The sequence below is a fragment of the Symsagittifera roscoffensis genome, chromosome 6, assembly GCF_963678635.1.
Source record: "Symsagittifera roscoffensis chromosome 6, txSymRosc1.1, whole genome shotgun sequence".
Classification (NCBI taxonomy): Eukaryota; Metazoa; Xenacoelomorpha; order Acoela; family Convolutidae; genus Symsagittifera; species Symsagittifera roscoffensis.
In genome coordinates, this window is record NC_087067.1 from 26254430 (window position 1) to 26273852 (window position 19423).

Genomic DNA, 19423 nt, shown 5'->3' on the forward strand with positions numbered 1-19423 from the left:
ACAACTACACAATTTTGAAAAATTTTCCCGCACACGCAATGCTAACTACAAACTGTTAAAAATAAAAACTCTGAGGCTCTAATAACTCCAAAATTTTGCTTCAACTCAGTTTGGAACTACTCTTGAGCCGCGTTAAATCGCCACTGTTAATAGTGCAAAACATATCGCGCAAAAATTTTCTATATTAGCCTATATATGAATTTTCAACCCCCATATTCTTATGAAAAGTAGTCATTGGCAGGGTATGATTTAGGAGGGCGGGCGGGCGTATGGGCGTACGACTATCTTCTTAAAGATTCGACTCCTCGCCAACCAAAGGGTCCCCCTTTGTACTATTTTATAACATCCACTTTAGGCCGACCAACACTAACAATTTTTCAAAAGGAGCTTTTGAAATTTGTGAGCGGCGCAAAATTTTGGTCAAAATGAGGCCTTTATAGTGTTCTGGGAGCGCTAGGAAAATTAATTTTGTTCAAGCTAAATGAAAAAAAGTAGACAAAATTTTCGAATTATTTTTGAAAATCCGTCCATCCCTTTGAGAAAATCCTAGACCCGCCCCTGATCAATGGTGAAACAACCTTTTAATTTTGAGCTTTGCAGGATCTTTTGAGGCGGTACAAACCACTCCGTTCAAAAAATGCTATTTAAAAGCCAAAATTTGCCTAAAGAAAAAGCCACACTGAACACAAATATTTCAGCATTTCGTCGCAAGTTGGATCAATAAGTTAAAGAGAAATGCAGGAACGTTTATATAAATTTTTTCGGCTCTTTTTCCCAGTAAACTAGAAATATACCATCTAAAAATTAAATAACGAAACAGGGCAACTTCTGCTGCAAGGTTTCGATTGATAACTTTGCAAAAATTATATTATAGTTCTGGTAGATTGCTGAGCAACATCACTATTTGTTCAAAAAAGGAGCAAATTTCAAAAAAAAAAATTGTTAATAATTGAATTTTTTAATAATATAGATTCCAATCTTTTGCTTTTGATTTTGTTCTAATTTGGTAATAAAGGAATGATTTAAAAATAGCTTGCTATTAGTTGTATGTCAATTGATAACGGAAAGAAAGGCGGGATATGAAAAATTTAAAATGTAAATCCAGGTTAGAGTTTTTAAAAGAATGTAGGTTATGTAGCATCAACTGAAAATGAGTTAATAAAAAGGTAACTATGGCTAGCTAGAGCGTGGAAAAAGGTTTCTGAACATGTGGATTGATTAACGTAACGGGGGGTCGAGATTGTAAGATGGAGGAATCAATAGTATTTGATGAAAACGCACCCAATAAACCCAAATTGCGCAGCGTCTTATAACTCAATGCTCTCTTATCATCAAGATTAACCCAATTTTATATAAAAATAGGCGTGAATAGCGTAATAAAACTTAAGTGGTAAAAAAAATGAAGCCTCAAGCAGAAATATTATCTGAACTCACCAATTATTTTGCCCAATTTTCCTTAATTTTTCCATCAAAATATGATTGTTCACGCAAAATGTATCAAAAAACTCATTTAAACAAGAAATAATTATTTTCAAAATTATTATAATTAATCACAAACTAGAGAAAAGTAAAATAACAATTTTTAAAGCCGTTTAGAAAATGAAACTGATTAGTTGAACTGCGATAAATAAAACTGATTGGAGCAAAGAAGTTTTTTAAAATTGCTTTAAAAAAATCTATAAAATTTTTTGCAATGAAGACGGACGTTTCAAATAATAATGATAGGTCCAATTGAAGGAAAAAATTTCCGAAAAGAATATTTGAACAAAAGGTTTTGACAACATGACATGTTATTGCAGCCGAATAAATAAAAGGGTTATATTTTTCTCTCACAGTTGCCATTTATTTTCTTAAGGCCCTTTTTCCACTGTTAGAAAATTCTTTCGTTATGAAAACGACGCACACCTTGAAACAGGAAAAAAAGAAAGTGTATTCTAAAAATGACCAATGTTGGTGAAAAAATATTTAGTTCAATTATTTTTACTGCTTACAATATTACTATCTAAGCATTATGGACTATTTATACATTCCATGTTTACTGCAAAATAAACCGCGCCCCATATTTCAAGCTAAATATAATAGTTACTTCAAATTAGTTACTTCATTGTTACTTCAAATTAGGCTGTGTCCCATATTTCTAGTTAACGATTTTTGAACTAAAACAATTAAATTGGCTTTAAAATGCAGTCCGACGGAACATTCAAAACTTTGCCATAATATACGAGCAGTCTTCGTCGAGTTTGAATGTCACGCATCTGAACAGTTTCGTTCAAGAACTGAAAAAAGGGAACTTCTTCTTGTAAAAAACGCATTTGCGAGGATGCGCATTTTTTCTTAGTTTTGAATAGAACCGTTAGATGCGTGACATTCGAACTCAAACAAGACTGCTCGTATACCATTGCGAAGCCTTGAATGTTCCGTTTTGAGTACATTTTATGCCCAACTTGGAAGTTTTTAAGTACAAAAAGAGACTGGCTTAATAAAAAACCAGTATTTTGACTCAATTTAGGTTGGAGCGCTTACGCGTGATAGTTATCGTTTAGAAGCATCGTACCGTTCAAAAACTAACCATAGTCTCACATAGAAGTCAGACAACAAAGTTTTCAAGTAGTTATCTCAATTTTATCAATCATATGATAATTGAGATAGTTCAATTTTAAAGAAAACTTTAGATGCAAATCTAACAAAAAAAAAATTTCAAAATTTTTTCTCATCCACTTGAAGTTCTTCAAGTAGGAATCAATTTGTCTGACGGGATCATACATTTAACGAGCTTTTGAATGGAACTCAACAAAAACGGCTGGATTATACGTCTAAACGAGTACCCGCTTGTTATAAGAACGCAATATATTGCGCTTTAATTATCCCAAACTGCAGCAAACTAGCAATTTTCAAACCCCCATAATCGTACGAAAATTGATACCAATAAAAAATTGGGCCAAACAAAAAAATTACGTTTTCTTCGAAAATCGGAAATATAATGTTGCCTCTGTTATGCATGAAAAATCATATTTCACAAATTGTTATTTTCTCATTGTTTGCTGAGCTTTATTTTCTCTTCCTAGTTCAATTTACCTCCCGTATACACTCCGCCCACATTTACACCCACCCTCCACCATTTACGAGGTAATTGGGTAACTATGGAAGGGGGTAAATTGGGGGGGGGGGGGACAATCGGTTTCGTTTGCCTAAATTCGCAACAATATTGGATTATAATGACAAAATTTAGACGTTTTTTCTTTTATCTATTGAACACTCCAGTACGGGTATGCATAAATCTGGAAAAAAAACTGACTTACAAGATCATAGAAGATGATTTTTATTGCTGGTATTTGACAAAAATTGAGGATTTTTGCAAACTTTTTGATCATTTTTGTCACAAAATAATCATTATTTGTAAAGCTAACAAAATGTGCGTTTTAACAACCAAAATCTCAATTTTTCTAATGAAGTACTCGATCAACCTATGAAAAATACTATTGATTTTAAAAATCTAAAATTTAGATCTGAAACTCGTTGGATTTAATGAATCTTTTCTATTAGGGGCAAAAATTTTGCACGATTAAACTGACAATTTCATACAACACAAAAAGGGAAAATTACCAACAAAAAATTACAACAGTATGCAAGCTTTAATTTTCCTCGCATAACCACTTTTGTGCCCTATTTTAAGAAAACAATGTAGCTTTTTAAGCTTTTGAGAACAGTTCCGGGCTAAGTAAAGTTGATTCGCCTTCAAACGCGGCTCATGGTCGGCCTCAATCCACCCATCTTGCGCCTGAGGCGGAGAGATAGCCGCAACCAATTAGTCTTAAAGGCCACTCCTCATAAACTCATATTTTACTCAGAAAAGGTAACTTCAATAAAAGAGTCCGAGAAAAAACAGTTACAAGGTTATCTTACAAGATTTAAAGGCACGGAGAACTTTTTGTCGTAGACAATTTTTTAAAATATTTTCATTGAAAAGAAATTGTTGAAATTTAATGTCCTAACTTTTAGTCCATAAAATGTTTGGCTTATAAAGTTTCATATGTTCCAGAATCATGTTCTAAATTTTATAGGCTTTTCAATAATTGACTTGTTAAACTTTTTTCAGAATTTTTAAACGAATTTACACGATAGACCTTAGATTTCGACTATGTAAGCACGATTGAATTTTGAATAAACATTCGATTTGGAAGTCCGGCCAGAAACCATTTCTATGTTGCGTAAATTGCAGAAATAAAAAAAATAGTTAAAACATATAAAGTCATAATTCTAGAAGAACAAAAAAAATTACATGAAGTGAAAGTTTTTAGAAAAATTCTGAACATACTTTGGACAAATATTTGTTTGGGCAGTTGGTATATGTGTAAACACAAAGAAGAAGTGTTGTATTCGGGAGAGGCGTGCAGGTTGATAAAATGGGTTGGTCGGCCACACGGTTATCTCAATACTAAAATACTAATCCGATCGACAAATTGATCGCCAGTGAATCTTTCCTGCTGTTGTTTTCTATTTTGCCCCCTTGGCGACTAACAATCTACCGTTCAAGTAAATTTCACTTCTCACCGGAGATGAACTTTTCTCAGCTATTAGGAAAAGATATCGATGAATAAATACGCGTTCACGCCCTTTTGGGTCCCAATATTACTCGTTGAGTTGGCTACTTGTATCCGATAAAATAGAAATAAAGAAGGAAAAGGATTCCAATTTATAAGCAGTGAGATTTTTTTTTTAAAATTTATAGAAGCATATTGAGAGAAAAATATTTTCAATTTCATTTTTCCGAAAATTTTGAGAAGCTATAACTTTAACTGTTTTTTTTTTGTGTTCTAAAAAACAAAAAAAAAACAAACAGTAAAAACAAAATTTGAAACAAAAAAGTTAAAATCAGATCTTGAATCGAAAACAGTATAAACAAGAAGTTTAAAGCTAAGAGCCAGTGAAGGCCGTGCAGAAAATCAGTAATATTGCTGAGCTTTGATATGTCAAGAACAAAACGTTTTGATATGAAATACATTGGAAGAGAAATGAATAAAACAATGAAATAGTCCAATCTGGATAGAATAAACATTCTTACCAGAAAAAGTTTTTTTTCAAATTTAGACAAGATTTTATTGAACAAAGTTAAAGTCGTCTGAACTGGAAATAACAACTTTGACCTATGTTTTGAAGGTTGTTGCCCAGCAGTACGCCAAGATTTTCACCGAGGAGCAACAGCGAAAAAGAAATTTCTTCCGTTTCGAGATTGGGCAATTGGGGGAATACTTTTTCGGTTGCTGCGGGCAATCGAAAATTTCGGTTTTTTCTCGACGTTGAAAACTAATCCAGTGGAAGTTTTTTAATTCAAGTACAACACTGTATCTATCATCGGCGTAAATTTGATACTCAGAGCAAGTTTTTTGTACGAAATTTTCAAGGGCTGACGTAATCTTTCGCTGCGTTGAGATTAAATTGGTTACTTGTTTTTTCTGATGTCTCTCGCCAAGTTATGAAACAAGCAGTTGCAGCGCAGAATCAAGATTTCATATGATATTTTAGAGGATAGGCTCCAAGATTTTATAATTTATCGTATCGACTGCTGCCGATAACTCTAATGAAATCACTAGAGCAACTTTTTCCCTGCCCAAGGATTTCATTATATCAGAGACTGTTCTCAAAAACGCTGTTTCGGTTGATTGAAGTTTTTTGTGCGCATACTCCCTCGTGTCAAGCAATTTGCTTGTCGTCAAATATTAGCTTAATTGGAGGTAAATCAGTCTCCCGAAAAAATGTTAGGGGCTTATATATGGATGAACTCTCCGGATTAGCGTTCAATTTCTTTAGTTTAGGAATTAGAACTGTTTGTTTGAGCACTCTAGAAAAGACACCTAAATGAATTGATTCTTTTAACCCCTGATGATGTTTCGTAGGGAAACAGATTTATATAGCCATCTGGTAAGCCTACTTTTTGCTTTGTTTATCAATAAATAATTTTTTTTGGTTTGTGACCAAATTGAATTGTCTTCAAGGAAAAATTTTTTGAAAAGATTCAGCCTATCTTATGACTGCTAGGCGATCTATTTAAATTGTTAGACAAATGAATATTTTAGCTTCGTAACGCAAACAATTTCGGGTGCCTACAATGAGACCCTAGTTGCTCCAACGAGGCAGCGAAACTATTGTGGCTTGCATCACATATAGTATTCGAGTATGTTCTTGTAAAACAGCCTGTTTCAGTACAACAATCTTCACTATGTGCGTTTTGAGGTTTTCCAATGCAATTTGGCTGTTGGATGAACATATAACCACATTTTTTTCTGAAGGCCTTGTAAAAGTGCGGTAACTTTCGGACGCTCTGAAGAGACTCAATGGACAAAGTTAATTTCAACAAGGGTTGAAGGTTGGATGGAATCGCTCAGTTCTGCTTAACTAGCAAATGATCTGCTCCCCATCACCGGAATTTTGCGGTTCAGCATTTCACATTAATAAGTTTTGGCGAAGTTAGTTTCATTAGTTTCAGCCCCTTGTTTCTGTAATGATTGAATATGTTTCGTACCATTGCGATATCGTGATTTTTTCCCGTGACTTTTTATACAGTCAAGATAACTCCAATAAAATTTTGCTTGTAGTCAAAATCACTGGAAATGAACACTAACGAAAACTTGAATTCGGTTGACATCGTCCTTAAAACTTACAACCGATTCTCAAATAAGTAAGTATCTATAAATGGGTTTCCTACCCAGTGGAAAAACATTCCAATTGTTGCTAGTATACAGAGCCCAAAGCCGCAGGCAGAATGTCTACGCAAGGTATTTTGTCAAAAAAATGCGCCCCGCAACCTTATCTTGAATAACAATATGAACTCTTCGTCCCCGTCTGTTTTGTCGAAAAAAATCTGCATGTACTGAAAAATAACAGCAAGCATTACTTTTTTTCTACTCTGCTGAAATACCGATGAAAATTATGCTGGATAGGTCTACCAGTCGGTCAAGGGTTTATTCTTTGCTTCCGCCGGTAATGGTTGTCTATAGTTTGGCACTAGATACTCATCATCGCCTTCTGCCTTTGCTTGGACTAACTACAACCCCAGACAGGATTTGCGATCACAGCCATTGATTGATGGTCTCCGTTCTAATGATAACTTCCGCTGAATATCCATTCGACATTAAAATTGCTGTCATCTTTGTCATCAATTTCAAAGGATTGTTCCTGTTTTCCCGATGATAATTGTCATTCGGTCCCAATGGTTCCACTTCCTACGTTCAATGCGTACGTTTTAAATCTGCTACCGTCGAAAATGATATCGCATACCGCTGTCAATGCATGTTCATGTAAGTTTTCCGTTAGTCTTCAACAGAAGTTTTTGATTACGCTGAAAGGTTTTTGGTCTATTTTTCTTTAAGCGTATGGCTATAGCGATATAGTCATTCCAGCTGTCCGATTTGTTGGTTTATAAAAATTGTGGCTTCTGCGATTCGCAGAGGATCTATGAAAAGCTATCTAGCCTGTCTAAGCATAGTCCGTTTCTCTTATTTTCCCTCACTCCAGACTGATTTATTTTTGTTGAGGGTAGCTCTTTTTTGCTACTAAAGGCCGTTTTTTTTGCGTCTAGATCTTTCACGTGGTACCAATATTGCAGCCGTAATCGGTCAGGTTGTGGTAGACCTGAAGCTAGAGGTCACGTGAGAGCTCGTCCTCATTCACTATCATTGCCAAGGCAGGGGATCGGTTACACGATCTGGCAATCTCCAAGTGAACGCCTTACCACTATGCTAAGTGCCTCCGATTGCAAGGCGATCCCATTTTCTTTTCAAAAAAATTTCATGCTGTGGAAAGAAGTAATTTAGTTTGTTGAAACTAAGTTTCACCGGTGTGTCAGAAAAGGCGACCAATCATTCCATTCCATGGCCGCGGCCTGGGCGCACGTAATTAACCTTTTTGCTGTAGTTTCAACTTTTGATCAACGCTGGGCTCAATCTAATGTGATCTGATGTCAAAACTGCTTCAATCCAAAACATTGCCCAGCTGAGCCACTTGGACTAATCGTCAAAAATTAATCTTTGACTAATCTCGAAAAAAGTGTTCCGTATCCGCCTCAGATCAACCACATAATTTCTTCGTCAATTATACGGCTGCTGCTGGCGCCGTTGCTAAGCCTCATCTTGTTATTTTGTGATTTTTTTGGAAAACTGTTAACTCTTTTTTAATGCATTTTAACAGCTTTTTTGTATTTCAGCTCTTTTGCGTATGGCGTTTTTGTGGATCTACTCAGCTCGCGTTAAACCTCCTTGTTCGACATACTGATGATGAATACCTCATACAGTATGCACAGGTTACTTCGAAACCCGCAGGTTACTTCGCGTTGCTAGTTCGCAACAAAGCATCATTGATTTCTTGTGAGTAGTTTGAAGTTTTGCAACCGGTTTTTTTTGTTTTCACCTGAAAAATTCTCAAACGCGTCCAAAACACGATGAAAATGTGTACTTGGCAGTTTTAAATTCCAGTTTTTTGCGCGTAGTTGGCAGTTTTTTTCAATTTTTGGAGCAGGGGTAGTGATTTGAAATCAACATTTGCTCTACCTCTTTTATGTTTTGCCGGGTACTTTTTTTGTACATTTTGCACACTTCCTGGTGCATTTTTTTAATAGAATTGTGTCGGGATAAAAGCATGCTTTGCTTTTACCCTCCAGTTGAAGCGGTTGATCTAATGTTACCAGAGCAACGGTGCCTCCATGCAATTGTTCGGCCGCAATACCGTGATTCCTAGAGTTTTTCTCCCTGCACATTTGCCGCTTTCTGCTGACTGTCTCAAGAGAAAAATCCAGATCGTAATATGTAAATTACGATTAATCAATAACCAATCAACTGTAATCAATGCAATCCATTAGCAGAATGAGTTTTAGCAAGGTCATCTGAATGTGGACTGGTACTTGAAAACTCAATTAAAAACTCAAATCAATCATTGAAGGTTAAAAAAATTTCACCCGACGAAGACAAACAATTAATTTGAACTAAAGAACTTAGATGAGTTGTACCTAAACCACACTATGGCAAATCTGCTCGACCACACAAACCGAGCTGAATAGACAAAGTTAAGGATGGAAGTTAGGACATCAGTGCAAACCAAACTGGTCCATTGAGGCAATTTTTCGCTCCGAAATGTTTTTAATAAATTCAACACAAGCTGAGAAAAACAAGTTTCAAGATCATCCGGATTTTGAAAATTCCTTTGATCAATTAAAAAAAAACTTGAAACCAAAGCTGTGTTTTTAGCCAAGGCAGGAGACCAGGGCGAAACTTTAATTTTAAAAAAATTGAGCAGAAACATGTTTAATGGCGGTAACACAAAATTCTCTTCCCCGAGTATTTGATAACATAAAAGAAATATTTTATTCAAAAAAATTTAGAAGTTTTACCGCAAGGACTTTTTTTATTCAGTCTTTTTTTGGGTTTCATAATATAATTTTATTAAAATAAGATAGTTTTCTGGCATTGAATTTTTTGAAGAGGAAAAATAGAAAAAAGTCTAGTAAAATTGTCTAACGAATGGTATAAACGGTACGGTAAAATAATAATTGTGTCACAGGACGAGAGGTAACAACATAATGAAATAATCGTGGTCTTTCATTGTTCCCATTCCCCTATGCCTTTAAAAAGAACCCTGGAGATTTAGCCTTATAAGGAAAAAAAACCTGGAGCTTTAGCCTTATAAAGGGAAAGGGTATAACTTTTCATTGAAATCAACAGCTACCCGTAATGTAATTACAGACATCCTTTGACAATGACGATTAACACGCCCGTCGCAGAATGTTAAGTCTGGTTAGAAAAAGTGAAACGGCTACCTCAAATTACAAAATAAAATCAAAGATTTGCCTAAGCCACATCAAGGTTAAACGCTTAATTTTGAGCTAGTTCAAAGACCTTTGTTTTAGTTCAAATTTCATTTTCAAAACTCAACGACGTTTTTTTGGAAGTCATCCAAATTGATTTTCCGAGCTCTCCCGATTAACTAATACTACAGACTTTATAATGCCAAGCTTTTTCAAAACAGGTTAAAATGACAGGGAAATTTAAAAAAGGCCAAAAACAACCAATTAAAGCATTTTTGGGAAGATCTTGATATAAAAATGTTTTTCCTGCGAGATCTGAAATTCTTTATTTCTGACATAAGTTGATTCTCAGATCTGAAATTCTTTATTGCAGATCTTGATGAGAATTTACAAAATTTCAGATCTACAATAACCTTGAAAAACAAAATTCAGATCTGAAATGAGATCTGTGAAATCCTTTGTTAGTTTGTAATTTATGCATGTCGAGCGAGAAAAAAATTGAGTTTTTCTTTTTGATTTTTCTGCAATACACAATTATTTTTGGATTAACTACTGTTAAAAAATTTTACGAATAATTTCATAAACAGTTTTTTTTCGAAATAATTTTTTTGTTCAACTGTGTTAGAAAGTTATCAACAACTGTTAAAAAACCTGTAAATTTTTTTATTCGTTTCCAATATTTATCTCATGCTTGGGGAAACATATTTCGGCAGTCTCCAAATTGAGACTTTGGTGAATACATGCTAGTAGATAGCAGAAGCTATCAATTACAGAAAAAAAAATGAGAAATTGCAAAAATGTGTTACAATCGTTGATTTTTCAGATCTGAAATTAACCAAAAAAATATGATATAGATCTGAAATAGATTTTTTCATATCTGAAATTATCAAGAAAAACAAGATCTCAGGTCTAAAATTAGAGCTGAAACAACCAATGCTTAAAGTATCCAAGCGTTATTTAATCATTTAACAACCTATTTCAGATCTAAAACTAAGATCTGAAAAAAAATTATATCAGATATGTTTTAGAAAATTTACTGGTTATGGGAAGTTAATGATTTTTTTTTTCGAGTCAGTGTTTTTTATGGTATACAATACATGGCGGTGTGGGAGTGTAATTGCTGTCTATGACAAAAATGTACAAAAGTGTGAGAAAGTTCGACCCCGAAGAAAAAATAAGCATCTGTCACAGTCTCACGCGATACCAACTGCAACATCGAAGACCAAAGTAATTTAGTAGAATCGTGTACTTCAGAAATACCTTCAAAAATAAAAATTCAGTAAAATCATCCCAAGGCGCGTTAAGAGAGCCGATGAAAGTCCAAATTACATCTCAGTTTTTCTATTTCAAAGTGCCTGGAATTTTAGGTTGTTGAAAAAGCTTGAATTTGGAAGGTTGTATTGCAAAAAATTGTATTGCTTCAATTTGAAAGATTGTATGTCTAGTTTTATTTAATAATCATGAAACAAACCTAGACTAAATTACCAGAAAGTAAAATATTTACTTTAGAGTCTTACTATTCATACGCGCATACAAAGTTTTTTGTTGTTTGATTATTAAAAATAGTGTCTTTCTTTAGTTACAGGAGATCAAATATTAATTTTAGAATGTTTTGTAGAGAAAAATATTCACCTTGAAGTCGCACCTTATGCTTTTTTGAATGATTGAAGTTTACGCGTCAGTTCCTCGTGAAATTTTTATGAAGAAAATTTTTTTGTGTGTGTTTTGACACGTCCATAGCTGAGTTCGTTTCAACTGTTCCATCGTTTTAGGATAACTTGAATCAATCTCTCTTTCTGTTGCTTTTGTTATTGACATGGGCCAAAAGTGTGTTTTGACAAAGGAGGGAATAGAAGATCACATTATTTCTGGCCATGTAAAATGTATTATAGAATTTGGAAATTACAAGAGCTTTGAACCGTGATGGCAAAACTGTGAAAAAAATTATCAACAACTGGGCAAGCTAAAAAGTGCTAATAAGAGACGTTTAGTTTACCTGTTGATCAATTTGATACTGCGCACCTTGGCAACTAGCAGAGCAAGATTCCAAGATGCGAAATTTCCGGAGCTCCCCCAGTCAACTAGATGCAGGCCCGGATTGAGCTCACATTGAAAATTAGCGATAAGAAAGTGAAAAAAAAACAGCAATCCCCATCGATGAATTATCGATCTTCATTGCCAAAATAGCAAATTTTATTGATAAATTATTGCTAATTTGACGTATTTTCAGCGATGAAACACCAATGAAAAGTCTATCAAAATGTACCAAAATAGTTTTCTAAAAAGGATTCGATCCCCTAACCTTCAGATTTGTAGACACGTATGCTACTTCTTGTATGTTAAAGGAATTATCAACTAAAACTCTCATTCGATAGCTACTAGAATGAGTTAAAAGTTCTTAAGTTTTAGCGATGATTTTCTTCGTAATCAATATTGCTTGAAAAATCGTAGGTTTATCTATGCAACAAACTCTGAAATATACATAAATCAGCCCTGGAAAATAGCGATCACTAGTATACTACAGAAAAAGCAATAATTAACGGTGGGACTTCAACCTGGGTGGTGCAAACATTCGTATACCACCGAAACGACCACCCATTCGCAAATAACACCAAGTGAGAAGACTGGAATGATCAAGAAACTACCTGAAATTTGAATCCCGTCGTTTACTTATTTCAATGAGTGTCGAGCTGCAGTAGACGGACCAAACGGTGTTTTTCATGAGGGCGCCTAAAAAATGAGCCAAGGTGTGCATCTTTTCTTTGAAAAATTCAAAATCGGAAACAGCTAGCAAAACCTCACGACACAATTACTTCGCTTCACTTCGTGCAGGAGAGCAATGATTTAGTCTTTGAAAATTTTTCTGAAAGAAGAAAATCATTTAAAAATTTGTATCAATTTTGCTGCACTGCTCAGAAGAACTAGTTGTTTTTCTAAACCTAGATTTTTTTCAGAAAAATTATCAAAACAAAATTTTGTTTAAAAAGGATTTCTAAAATCTGCTACAAATTTTTGAAACTAAAATGAAACTATTAGTTAATCGCAGAGTTAAAAAAAATCAATATTTTAGGGTGAAATAACTGACGGTAAATAAGACAATTATTTTTTCGTGTGGTTGTTTTGTTCAAGAACAAAACTCAAAACTTGATGTCTTTGTGGTAATATTTTTTGATTTCTTGACTTGACTTTTTTAAAGGTTGGTATAGAGTCATACTTTTTTATTACAAAAATTAAACGAGTAAAATATCAAAAAAAAGTTCTTAAGACAGCGCAACACCAAAAAATTTAATGCAGAAAAACGGCTAAAAATTACGCCAAATTTTAAAAGAAAAGAAGCCAAACACAAACTTAAGGGAGATTTCTGAGGTCCTTGACAAAAAAAACTGTTTTTAGGGTTTGTTTGGCTAAAATGGATGTCGTCAAATGGCACGAAAGGGACAGTTAGTGGACTGTTGGTGGGGACAGCTGATGGGGACAGTTGGTGAAGTCTCTGAGAAGGGGAGCATCCGCCTCTTCGCCTTATCCTTCGCATTTAGTAAAATATTGATGAAATTGTTTGTAAAGAAAAAAAAATCTTTTACGAGACAAAATTAGGTAAACAAGAAAAATAAGTGTTTCAGGCCAAAGTTTTAGAAGGGTATATCTTACATGGTGTGATATGATTTCAATGAGGTGTATGGCTTTTTGGCGCAAAAAAGTGATTACATTTGATATTAGAAGTACTGTTCATTTCCGAATATTTTAAAAGACATTTGTAAAGGCTCATGTAACGATAATGGTTTTTTTGAGATTTTTTTTCGAAATCTTTACATTGCTGCACAGGAAAACTTAAACGTATTATCAACGCTTTTGCTCCCACGCAGGTATTCCATTTTGCAATTTGCGAGCTTAGTAATAATTAAAAAACATCAAAAAAACTTTGATCGAGATACAGATTAATCATATAGATATAATTGATGACTATCTAAAGTTAGCTAAAAAGAAAAAAAAATGATCAAGGAGTTCAAGGAGACCAAAATGGCATAAAAGAAAATTTCCTAAAATTTTATAAATTTTTATAGTGTTTCTGATTAATACAATTTCTTCGCTGAAATTTTCTACATTTTACGAAACTGGATCAACAGTTAAATTTTTTTTCTTGCCTAGTAAATTAAAAAATTAAAACTGAAATCTTGAAACTTGAAACCAATCACACTTATTGCCTCTTTTCTCGTTTTGTTAATAGCAAGCTTAGATTTTTTAAATGAAGCAATTGATTCTTAACAGTTTTTTAAAGTTTTTTTCCTGAAATATTTCAACAAAAATCCAAGCACATTAGCATAAATATCTTCAATTTTTTTGATTTTTTTGACTGATAATGATACTCGCAAAAAGTTTTCCCAATCAAGTTTTATGCCCTATTTTGAATTTTTGTTTTGTCACATGGAATTTGTAGATTTTAAATTGCATTTTAGTACAAACTTTAACCACACACACTATGTTAAGTGTGCTAAGTACAAACTGACATTTTTTTTAATTGTTAAGCAATAATTGGACAAATCAACTCACGTCAATTCAATTTGCAAAATGACACAGCTAGATCGATTCTTCACCTGCTTTAAGATTAGATCAAGACTGCTCGTATCAAGAAGGCAAAGCCAGGAATAATTTCATTCTTTTTCAAGTTTTATAGAATCGTTTCTAGAAAAATATTGAGTTTTTTTTTTTTTATAAAAATCAAAAAAATTATATAACTCTTTGTAAACCACAATTTGATACAACGTCCATACAACAGTTTAATAATATGATCGAGTTATATGCCTCAATTCATTTCGGAACATTTTTCAATGTCGTTTCAAATAATAGCACGAAAAGTGTTAATAGCACGAAAAACATATCGCGCGCTATTAGACACAAATTAGCCAAATTGGCTATCTTTAAACCCCTATAACTGTACCAAAAACGATCAGGTGAACTATCTTTTTCAAATTGAGCTCCGGACAACATTTTTTTTTCGGTTGATTTAAGACATTTTTGTTAAAAAGTGATAGTCGAAAAGTCAAAATTAGTCTAGAGAAAAAAACATCCAAGGACAAGAATTCCGTCACTTTCTCTTCACCAATTACTAACCTTAAGTTGCTAAAAACGCATTTTTTAAACATACAGAAATCTGCAAAAAGAAGAAATTTCGTAAAATTGAGCTTTGTGCATGAATAATCTTCGGATAGCAAAGTAACATGCTGTCAAAAAGTTTTTGACGACGTCGTCGAAACTTCTCTGGAAGTCATATTCTTAAGTCCTTGGTGCCTGAACCATTTTTTACTCTAGCTTTCTTGGGTGAATTATAGATTTATTAGTGCTTGAAAAAAAAACGACATAACTCCTTTAACTGTTTTTTTTTTCATGTCAATTGAAAGAAAAATCAAATGAAAAATTTTTTTCACGTTTTGTAAACAAAAAAAACGAGCTCTGGCTTGCAGGATTAAGTTTTCGTGAAACTCACCTTTCTTCATTGCGCAATCTTTCAAAAGAGAAAAGATAATGTTGAATGGGTAGCAATCCTTGCATGAACCGATTTTTCAAACCAGGAAACGTCTCAGTTGCCTTTACAACAAGGTTGAATAAATAAATTAGTGTTTTTTCTATTGAAAACAATCAATGGCTACTATATTAAACTTTCTAGTACATGACTATAGTTGGAAAGCATAATAATTCGTATTCTAACTGATCAAAACAAAACAAATTAAGCGTGAACAAAAAATAAGTGCGAATAGTTTGAACTTGTGGTAATCTAGATAACTTTTGGCGACCATATTTAAAAAACGAGGCGCAAAATGCGACGACATAAAGTTGCTTTTTTAAATTTGATCAAAAATCATAATTTTGAAAACCTTGCGAATATGATCAAAGCTTTGGTTTTTGTCAGAACAGTTTTGGCCAGTTTTTTTGCCATGGTCGCCAAATAAACTAAATTAAATCTATAACTAATTTAAGCATGGTTATCGGCCGATGGCAAAACATACGTTGTACGATGAAGTAGTCCCGGATTAATATGAGAATTGATTGTTTCTTGATTAGTTGTCGTCTCTTTAGTTATTAATACTTTACCTCGGATGAATTGTGGCTTTTCGGCTGGAAAAATTTTCACTGGTTAAAATAGAAACCGTTAGCAAAAGCAAAACAAACCGTAAAACAGTATGAAGTCTCATTATTAGCCTCAGGCACAAAGATTAGATTCAATCAAAACGTGAAAGTCCATTTACTTTTTCATTCAGAAAAGATACTATTCCAGTTAAAAGTTTTTGTAAGAAATAAACGCAAAATTCGAGTGAATAACTCATAAAAACGCTTTGAAAAAATAAGCAAACCTTTTCAACATAGTGTCTTAATCGTTCAGCCTACAGCAGACCAATCATGGGTGAAAATCGAAACTTTTAAATTGCAATTGAAAAAAAATCTACACCTTTTGACCTTCAGTTCAAAAAAATATGAGAAAATTGATCTGAGGGACGTATGATCAGTCTTGCAACGCCACTCTAGAGCTCCAGTTTATTTATTTAGCTCAATTTTCCGAAGTTTTCAGCTCCGAATAAAAAAAAACTATTTGTCAAAAAAACTTTAAGGAACCCTTTGACTCATGAAATATCCCTAGCAGGCAAGTTAAATTGAAAAATCCACGAGAAGTCTACAAAAAATCACAGCCAATAGGTAGTTGAAGAAGTTTTAATGAACTCAGCAAAACCAAAACAAAATACAGGTTTCGAACACTTTTCAACATTTGTGATTCAACAAAAAAAGTCACTTGAAGACCCTTTGAGCTTTTGAGCTGGGAACTTAAAAAACTTACAAAATTAAAATATATGAAATTTTGATAAGATTACAGTGTGATTTGCGTATAGAAATTGATGTACAAGAAATCAAAATCAAAATGATCGCCAAAAATAATTACAAGGCCAAAAATTTAGATAGCTGTTGACTTAAAATGCTAGAAATACAATTTCAATATAAAAAAAATCACTAATCAAAGACCTTTCATCAATTTCTTTGGACATAAAGAATTGCATGAAAAGTGTATTATTAGCATTTTTCTGTATTTGAAAAATGTTCGAGTAGCATTTTTGGTGAAACCGAGCTATTATCAATTCGGAAAACGCTTTATAAAGAACTGATTTTTGTAACGTTTACTTTGTGCTAACTCATAATTAAAGTTTGCGTAAGTTGTCAGAAAAGTTTGCTAATTAATGTTTTTGTGCACGTTCAGAGCTCATATTTTTTTCAAATTTACGTGGGCTCCGCAATAGTGGGCGACCTTTTTTTATTGTCTACTGAATATATTGGATATAATGGACATAATTTTATAGCGAACCGCGAAAGTCCGAAAAAAACAGTTATTTATAGCCAAGTTCGATTTGTAAAAATCGATACCTAACTTACAGCTCTACACGAAGTGCCCCAAAACTTTTTGAAAAAAGAATATTTTTAGGAGGAAATATGAAATTTTTTATTGTATATTTTTGTTTCCTCGGCAGATAATCATTTTCACCTAAACATGAATCAAACAGGGGCAGCACAGAAGGATCTGACTTGACTATAATGTTTAACCTGTACTTTAGGGTAACTATAAAGTGAAATATGTGGAAACCTCAAAATTATTACCACCCTCAATTTACCGCTCACCCTATTATGGTAGGAACTACTTTCAAGTGAGAAAAAATCCTAATTTGAGATCAAAAACTCAAAATTTAGATTTGAAAAAAAAAAACAATTTACCATCTATACTATCTAAATTTCGAACAAGAAAACACTAATCATAGATCTTTCATCAATTTTTTAGACATATTGAATTGCATGAAAAGTTTATTATTGGCAATTTTTTGTATTTGAAATTTGTTTGAGTAGCATTTTTGGTGAAACCGAGCTATTATCAATTCAGAAAACGCTTTAAAAAGTACTGATTTTTTTAACGTTTAATTTGTGCTGACTCATTCTTAGCTAGTTCTTCCATTTTGCGTTAGTTCTAAAAAAATTTCTGATTTATGATTCTGTGCACGTAGAGAGCTCAAAGGTTTTCAATTTGGGCTCCTCAATCAGTGTCAATACTAATCTCTTATGCTGGAAAAAAAAAGTATTTATTTTAAACAAGTCTGCTCGTCAATATTGGCAAAACCCTGCACTTTAAGGCCAATTAAAAAAAATTTGTTGAAAAAATTTTGAATTTTTTTTTCTCAATTGATCACACTACAAGCTAATGTAAGCTACAAAGATGTAATTTTAGAATCTCAATATCTAATCATAAGGCCAATTGACTTGCCTCGTTTCAATTTGGAATGCTTTAGCGTGGGTTTGAAAGGCTTACGCTTGTTTAAAGAACGCAATATATAGCGTTTCAAATTTTCCAAATTGGCCAAGTTAGCATGGCCAAGTCAATTTCCAAACCACCATAACTTCACAAAAATTGATCCTACATAAAACTCCAATTAATATGGCGCTCCAGATAACAATGAATTTCAGATTTATTAAAAAAAACTTCATCAAAAACGCTTCGAATAAAAATGGGCACACTATCTACTAATTTAGTTGATTTCCTAATTCATATCATTCGCATGATTTAGTGAAAATCCAAACATCGACTATTAAAACCCAAAGTATGCAAACATTTTTGGTTTACAAGAAAACATGGAGGAATCTCAAATCAATATTCAACAGGATTTTTTGTTAGTTAATAAATATCTAGCCCCATAGGATTCAATTTTGTTCAAATATACCTACGGGATTTTTCTCCCATTTATCGTCTAGTTAACAAAGCACTTTCAACAAGTGATAAATATGATAAGATGCTAGTTCAAAGTTCGATGCAAATATGCCTATCTTTGAGGCTGCAGACTTTTGAAAGCTTTCAAGTTGGAATGGACAAAATCTTTGTAAAAATAGTGGACGACCTTTGTTATAGTCTACTGAATATAATGGACATTCTTCTGTAGTAAACCGCGAAAGTCTGACAAAAACAGTTATCTATAAGCCAAGTTTGTTTTGTGAAAATCGATACATAACTTATAGTTCTACACACGAAGTGCCCCAAAATTAAAAAAAAAGATTTTTAGGGGCAAGTATGAGTTTCTTATTGAATAGTTTTGTTTCAGCAGATGATCATTTTCAGCTAAACAAGAATCAAGCAGGGGCAGCACAGAAGGTTCCGACTAAACTAAAATGTTTAACCTTAACACTAGGGTAACTATGAAGTGAAATAGGTGAAAAACTCAAAAATAGTACCGCCCTCAATGTACCGCCCACCCTTTGATAGTAGGAACTATCTTCAAATCAGAAAAAAATCCTTATTTGAGATCAAAAACTGAAAATAGCGATTTGAAAAAAAAATCATTTTACAATCTATACTATCTAAATTTCGACCATGAAATACAGCAAAAAAAACAGGTGTTTCTAAGAGATAAAAATGAGTACTGCTCGAACAGCCATTTATATGAACGAGATGAATAAAATCTAGAATCTTCTGATATAATAGGAGAGCCATGTCAATTTCGAATTATCAATAATAACTTTTAATGATGAGTTTCGAAAACTTTATTGATATGGATTATGTTAAACTACCTCATACCAGGTGGGGGATTTTAACATGCTTGAACGAATTTGAAC

At 33.2% G+C, this 19423-nt stretch overlaps 1 protein-coding gene across 1 annotated transcript in view; it reads right to left on the minus strand.

Moving 5' to 3' along the window:
- The window catches only part of LOC134848668 (neurexin-1-like), a gene marked incomplete in the record, with an annotated part of 223124 nt that overhangs the window by 55358 nt on the left and 148343 nt on the right, over positions 1 to 19423 (minus strand). Inside the window, 1 exon segment of the mRNA XM_063866185.1 lies at positions 15881 to 15904. Coding sequence (XP_063722255.1) covers positions 15881 to 15904 — 24 coding nt within the window.